The sequence below is a fragment of the Notothenia coriiceps genome, unplaced genomic scaffold (assembly GCF_000735185.1).
Source record: "Notothenia coriiceps isolate Sejong01 unplaced genomic scaffold, NC01 NC01_scaffold00015194, whole genome shotgun sequence".
NCBI lineage: Eukaryota > Metazoa > Chordata > Actinopteri > Perciformes > Nototheniidae > Notothenia > Notothenia coriiceps.
In genome coordinates this window covers 1-7,843 of record NW_011347895.1, presented here as the reverse complement: position 1 = coordinate 7,843, position 7,843 = coordinate 1, and the positions used below count along the sequence as shown (strand labels likewise).

General features: G+C 40.4%; 1 protein-coding gene across 1 annotated transcript; it reads left to right on the top strand.

The window, feature by feature from the left end:
- Positions 1 to 1,408: 1,408 nt before the first annotated feature.
- On the top strand, positions 1,409 to 7,106 carry rasl11a (RAS-like, family 11, member A; the record flags this gene model as incomplete). The annotated part of the gene is made up of 4 exons (XM_010775047.1): positions 1,409 to 1,979; positions 4,131 to 4,187; positions 4,325 to 4,407; positions 7,066 to 7,106. Coding segments are annotated over exons 1-4 (341 nt in total), but the record flags the coding sequence as incomplete, so codon positions are not given.
- Positions 7,107 to 7,843: the final 737 nt, after the last annotated feature.

Below are 7,843 nucleotides of genomic sequence, written 5' to 3'. Positions count from 1 at the left end.
AAGTGTTTTAGGGCCAGAATGACGTCACGGGTGTGGTAGTGACACCTTTTCGCCACCACGGCCATTCATAAAAAAATCTGCTTCAACGGCCGGCCACTTCCTGGAGGTTTGGGGCTAACAGGCGAACAAACACTAACATTAAGGCCGAAAATCAGCTCCTTACCATCGTACAAATCGAGGCGATCTTTCGGACTGTCATCAGTATTTCCATCCGTAAGCCGCCATGCTGGACCGAACCCCGATGTTGAAATTAAGAGAGCCGTGAAGGCTGCAGAGTTTCGGGAGAACCGTTTGCTTTCTGCCCGGTCTGTTACCATTACAGAGTAGTAACCACCACTTCCGGTTTTGGGATTTCAAAATAAGACACCAACTGGAGAAAAAAAAGAATGTGAATTTTTGTTTTGCTATTAATAATCGTATTCATTTATATATAAACGCTCATGTTAATTGTGTTACTGATATACTTAACAACAATAACATATGTTAAGAAGGCGTTAAATTAATAAGACCAATACAGGCAGGATGAATTTTGAAGAAAACTGATGTGGGGACTGCTAAGTATAGGCTACATATCTTTTTTCAAATTTGGCTATTTGGGTCTATAGATTTCCAACTATAATTGTAACAAAAGAAAGGTAAACAAGATCAAAGTAAGGAACAGACACAATAACAGAAAAATAACCTAAAAAAAGCTTACCAATGTCTGTAATAAAGTCATAATTTAATTTGAGTGTCTTATTTTGAAGGTAAGCACTCAGCTTCCAGTATTTCTCCCGTCCGAGGGAGTGTCACGGACGCACCAGTCAGAAGCTCTTTGGTTCGCTCGATTCTTCTCACGGGGGCTAGACTCGGGGGCGGTGCTTTGGTTAGCATTTCCCACTATTCCTTAATTAGGTTACACTTTGTGGCGTTAGGGACAGGGGAGAATTCCTCATTACTAAAGATATTTAATTACTAAAAGTGCTGTATGAAACAAAAATGGACGCTCATTGTCATCAAGTAGACAAGAAAACATTAAGTTGACCTATGGATAGATACTAGATAGATGGATAGAGAGAGAGAGAGAGAGAGAGAAGAGAGAGAGAGAGAGAGAGAGAGACAGACAGACAGACAGACATACAGACAGAGAAAGAGAGAGAGACATCCTAATTTCGGAAATTATTTCGTCACAGAAGCGTTTTCAGACATTAAAATACAATAGGCCTACTTAAAAAAGTGGAAAAGAGAATTAACAATTGCAAATAATTGTTTGGCACGTTCAATATATTTTTCAGTTTATTTGGCAGCTTCATTCTTTTAAAGCTTAATTTCCTTGTTTAATGGCCCTTGTGATATCTGAGGGCAGGCTGGAAAAAAGAGCCCAGTTTAGACAGGTCTCGTGGGAATATTAGGGGACGGTTCAAAGTCTCCCCCTCCCTCCCTCTCTCTCCCTGCTATCTGTCCGCAGTCAGAAGCATCTGGAATCTGTGCGAAAGGGACTACTCTTTTGTATCATATTATGTTCGCATTTTGCATTTAAAACGGTGCTTTTGACACTATTTCAGTTTTTAGATGACTTCCTATTTCTGAAAGATCCTCGGAGGGATTAACACTTTTTTTCTCACTGGAGGAAACTCAACTGGAGAAATACTTGGAATATACTTGGGAATGTTGCACCACCAAGGAAAACCTACTTTTTTCTGCATAAACGTCCAAGAATAAACAACCAGCATTATGGGAATATTGGAGTGATTTTCTTCGGTGTGGAAGGGGGGGTTGTTGCAGGACTGTTATTCCCCCACATAGAGCAGATCTGATCCGGGGTGCAGAGGGGGTTTAAATGCGGCTGATTGGAGACCCTGCACCGGGAAACATGAACAGCAGCAGCGGGTCTGGAAACTTTCTGCTGGTTCCCATCCCGGAGTATCCCCTGCTGGACTGCGTGCCCAACAGGACCGCAAAGATCGTGGTGCTGGGGGCCAGCAACGTCGGGAAAACCGGTATGCATGTGTGTATGGAAGAACTGGGGAAAGAAAAAAGCAACATTTAAGTGAATTAGGAGTTTTTCCAAGCATTTAATGCAACTGTAATTCATCTGTTTCCTTGTAGGGATTACTACATGCATGGGTTTCATGTAGCTTAATAATAACTCATGATAATAACCAGAAGTTTAACCTCTTAGCATGCAGCGTGTTATTGTTAGGAATGTCTCTGTGATATAGTTGTCTAAAAGAGGAGGAATATAAAAGAAAAATCGATATTTTTAAATAAATACCAACCCTTAGCGACAGGGGGCGACATGTTGCATTCTGTGTAGCCTTTTAGGGTTTTCAAATATACTTTAATTTGTGTGGTGAAAGAAAGTATTCAATAACAACATAAAAAGACCCACAACTAAAAGCCCTGCATGCATACTGGTACTGTAATTAAATCACAAGAGATGTACTTAAATTATCATGTGTTTGCAGAATGAGATCTTTTAGAGTGTATAGTGTGGATTATTATTACTATCATTGATGTGTCAGCTGTATTTAAGTCACGTTGTGGAGTGAACTTGAACAATGTTACACCTTTAAGACATTATACTTTAAAAGGTGATCATATGTCTGGTATGTTCACTGAAATACAAGTTGTGAAGTACAAATATACCTCAAACAATTGACCTTAAACACGATAAAAGTACAACAGAAGTAATTGTAGTTGCACCAAAGTTTTACGGTCAGTATTTTGTTTGTTATAGTTTGAGAAACCTATCCTAATTATGTCATAATGATGTCATTAGGGTTAAGTCGGCCTATGCTCAGAGAGTAAACATTTTATAGCAGAACGTCTGCATTTCAATCTGGAGGTGGAGAGTTATTAAGAGTTAGCAGGCAGAGAAGGGTTTACTAAAAGAGAGTACCAAGTTGCATTATGGGAAATGTAGGATTCAGGTTTTTTTTTCAAAGATCTTGACCCATATGGATTAAAAAGGTAAACACATCTCTGCCACTGTGTTATTCGCACTATTTTATGAAAATGGGAAAGTGGGAATTCACTCATGGGAATCAAAACCTTCTTCTAAAATGAAACCAGCCTCTCAAAGGAGTCAGAAAACATCGTCCAAAATCCCCAAAAACAAGAGATGCATGAGACAATCATTTACCAGGATGACGCATGAGGGATTACAACATCACATTCAGAGTATGGGTGAATCAGTTTCTTGCGTCAGACTTTGGGCTTTCTGTGTGTTTAAATCATCTCTCTGCTACAAAAGTCCATCAAATATGTGTCCCAGAATAGGGAAATTCATGCCAACGCCTGCCAACGTTTAAAAGGCCCATGTCATGCTTTTCCGGTTATTACCCGTCCCCTTGTGTGTTATGAAGGTTTTTCTGCATGTAAACGGTCTGCAGAGTCACAAACCCTCAAAGTACACCCTGTAGCGAGTAAAACTCTAACACAGAAAAGACCTGTCTATGCTGCCCCAGAACGCCTCGTTGGACATTTATCTTTTTCCATTGTTTACTTCTTGGGTATAGTGACGTAACGTAACGTAACGGCTCCGCAGGTTGGTCCAAATCAAATGGACCTATCCGCGGAGCCGTTGCGTCCGCGGAGCCGTTACCTTTGGTCCAATCCGTGGACTTCCTCACACACACACACTCGGCGCGCGGGACGTTGCGAGGCTCGCTGCTGCGACGAGCGGCACACTGTGAGCTGGCTCACTGGTGTGGGGTCGGCGAGACAGCGAGACACCGCGGAACTCAGCCTGGGCTCACACACAAACTCCCAGCAGGCTGCGGGTGTGTGTGTGTTCGGGCTGGTTTCGCTGTGTCTCGCTGTCTCGCAGACGGCCACTGGGCTCACAGGGAGGGGGGGGGGGGTAGGAGCTCCAACAAGCTGTTTATGACAGAGTGAATACACATGCTATACAGAGATGCTGTATGAGAAACCAATGTGAAATTGCACAATATAAATGAATTTCAGTAGACCTCAACAATGGAATTCTGATCAGTAGAAATGGCCATGACGGGACCTTTAAGTGTTATAAAGGTCAGCAGGTTGTCGTAGGGTCGTACATTTTCCATATCTGTCTTTTTATTCCATGTACATGACGTTTGGATGGCATATTTTGGAAAATCTCCTTACGTGTTCTTGTTTCTTTCCAGCTCTGATTGTCAGGTTTCTCACCAAGAGGTTCATCGGGGATTATGAAGCAAACACTGGTAAGTTTCCACACATCTGTCTGCAATAAAACGAGTATCATTTGTCACAATAAGCGGCAGAAACTAATCCTCCTGCTCTCTGGAAAACCCCCACCTATTGATCCTTTCCTTCATCCGTTGTCTTTTGCTCTCTGCAGGAGCGCTTTACTCCAGAAAGGTCACCCTGGATGGAGAGGAAGTGTCGCTTCAGATCCAGGACACTCCCTGTGTGGCGCTGCAGGTCACACACTCATTCAAATACAGCGTGTGCATCAAAACAAATACATGTTTATGAAGATTTGATGGGCTTTCTTTAGTGATGGAAACACATTTGTCACAAGAAAAGGTCACTGAATGTATCACCTGTTTCCGGGATATACCTACAATGCACCTTATGAAAGTTATAAAGTAGTTTTTCTCCTTACAGAAGATGTTCATACAGGCCTTAGCTTCCTACACTGTGATGGAAAACGTATTTAGATTTAAGTAAAAGTACAATCGCCACAGTCTAAACATACTCCTTTACAAGTACAAGTCCTGAGTTCAACAGAAGTATAATGGGCTAAGTGTACTCAAAAGTACTCATTGTGCAGAAAGGCTCTCCTAAAAGTGTTATCTTATTATTTGATAGTATATTATCCTGTTGTTATCATTAGAAAAGACATATAAGAGTTTTTAATGCTGTAATTTGTCCGTGTTTGGCAGGTTTTTGATAGTACTGAAGACATGTGTGGTACATATTGATAGTATATCAGATAAACACAACATTTGATGTATGTAAAAAGTAACTACCAATTTCAAATATAGGAAGTGGAAGAGAAGTACATGGTAGCAGAAGATATAAATACTCAAGTGAAGTACAAGTACCTGAGAATCATACTTAACCACTTGAGTAAATGTACTTAGTTACAGTCCACCACTGCACTGTTGGCGTCCAGTAGGAATCAGAAAAGCTCAAATTTGCTAAAGTAAGCTTTTCTGTCAAACTATTACTGAGAGTTAAAATTAATAGCATTCTTCGTTTGTTTTATAGCAAACATATTTGTATTGCACCATCTACGGTTGATTCATCCAAATCCAACATCTGCCACAACAGCTGTCTGTGCTAACACTACTGAGTCACTTGTTGATGGCAATGAGGAACAGACATTCCCCAAAATTCCCACATTTCATGTAAAATATTTTTGTTTTGAGTTATTGGTTGACTCTACAATATAAACTAAGCTTAAGTTTCTATTTACAGTGAAATATAGATGTCTAAATATGCTTATATCTTGAATTGAGTTTCTTCGATGCCATTGCCTGAAGATGAACTCATCAAAAGATGTTAGGAGAACTCTTCATTTGATCATAAAAGCCATTTGAGGAATGCATTTGAAGCAATAGGAAGTGGTCCATATCCTGGAGGATAATTGGTGCAACGTGCCACACCGGCGGTCTGTTTACAAAACCTCAGAGCCGCTCATTTCCTCCCTCCATTTGGGGAGATAAGGGAGGGTGAGGAAGTCTCTCCACTTCCAGAGATTAGACAGGAATAATTGGTGTGGAGGCAAAGAGGTGGAGAAGTCACTGAGGATCTGGAAGGTTGTTGAGGACTTTTTTAAATAGAGAAGAGTGTTGTATCAATAAAGCACGGTTAAGCCAGCACTAAGGCGGCACGTTATCCCAAAAAACAGACTCATCTTCACCTCACGATGACAGAAAATGTTTATCTCGGTAATAATGAGTGAAAGGAACGGCCCATCCTGAGCTGAGGACTGGGTGGTCTGGAGGGTCTGGAGTCAGAATGTCAAACCAGCTGTTGTGTGTCCATAAACACACATTTGTCAGTAAATTCTGAAAACCACCTGTTAACTCACTTTAAAGGGAACTCTGGAATGTTGCACCTGGACACTTTCCCCCATCCTTCTGTGTTCAAGAGATTTATGGTGACATACATTTTTGACTTTTGGTCTAGTGTCCATCCAGCTAAATATAAACATAATTAGACAAAACCGGCACTTTCCACCAAGAATTCAGAACACATTTTTCCCATCAAACAAGAATTTTTGAAAAAAAAACATCAGATCAAGCTAAAGGGTACAGAAAACGAAATATATTTTCTCTGTAAGGTCCTTTCCATACCTTTTTCACACAGTCTAAATAACAATTTCAACCGCTAAATGGCAAAAACCAGCCGCTTTTAATGAGACTTTTCCCCCTATCTTTGTGTTTTTAAGAGATTAATGGTGACATACATTTTTTAGCTTGTTCCAGCGTCCATCCAGCTAAATATTCAGACATAATTAGACAAAACCGGCACTTTCCACCAAGACTTTTAGAACAATTTCCCCCCTTGAAACAAGACTTGTGTTCAGATCAAGCTAAAGGGTAGAGAAAAAGGTACTTTCCTATCATTTTTCACACACTTAAACCAACAATTTGACCCGCTAAATGGCAAAAACCAGCAGCTTTCAATGAGGTCATACACTGACGGTGCAGAATTAGGATTAAAATGCAGCCATTTTTGCGACTGCCGGAACCAATTTCAAGAATTGTCGTCCCCTTTTGTCACTTAGTCTCTTAACGTGGGGATGAAAAGGGTCTACGTTGGATAAGATGGACGTTCAAGCTGCTTGGGTTGATGCATTTCGATGAACTTGGATAGTTGTGCACACTTCAGCAGTCTTTTTTAAATACAGGCCACTAAAAAAGTAGTTGTTTGAGGTTGGGAAAAGATCGTTTAGTGGTGTAATGTCTGGAGGAGACACTGACTATACTCTGCCAGTTAAACAGTGATTGATGGTTTGTGCTGAGCTCAGTCTGCTTTAGCTCAGAGCAATGAGGAAGTGTTTAAAAACAGTCAGTGTCCATTCCCAAGAGTAGTTTTTAAATCTGTGTGTCTTTTTCATTTCTTCAGGACGATGCTGAAGGCCTGTACTGCCAGGAGCAGATCAACAGGTACGATTCATCACTATAAACATTCAATAAACAACTAAATGAAGTTACTTCTGTGATCAATTTACAATATCTGAACTTTTTAAAGAACATCCATAAAGATTAATCTGTACATTTACTTTTATATTGACTCTTGTCCCACTATTGCTATTTTATTTGTATTTACTTGCACGTCTCAAAACATTCTCTTGCACTGTTTTATTTGTTCTATGTCCTATATAACTTAACACAAAAAGTAAGGCAATTTGTGTTTATGATTTCTATGTTGTAACAATGCTTCTTGGTAATAAATCTTATACCGTAGGAAAGCCTGTTTTCTTACCTTTCCAATGGTACCACATTTGTGACGAACAAGCATTTGATGGATGAGCAGCAGAGCTGAGTATGTGGGGTGCGCCCATGAAAAATGTGAATCTAATCTCCTTTGCCAATGCCAAACAGCTTTCTTGGCTGCTGACTCTAGTTTGGTGTTGTTTGGTGGATTGGATGATTTAAGTCTGATAAATGAAGGCATATTGGCAACATTTGGAAAGGTAAGAAAACAGGCTTTCCAACGGTATAAGATGTATTGCCAAAAAGCATTGTTACAACATAGAAATCTTCTACCAAACACAAATTGCCTTACTTTTTGTGTTAAGTTGATATTCATGCTACGTGTTAGAGCAGGGGTTCCCAAACTTTTCAGCCCGCGACCCCCAAAATAACAGTGCCAGAGACTGGCGACCCCCTGTCGACGGGGG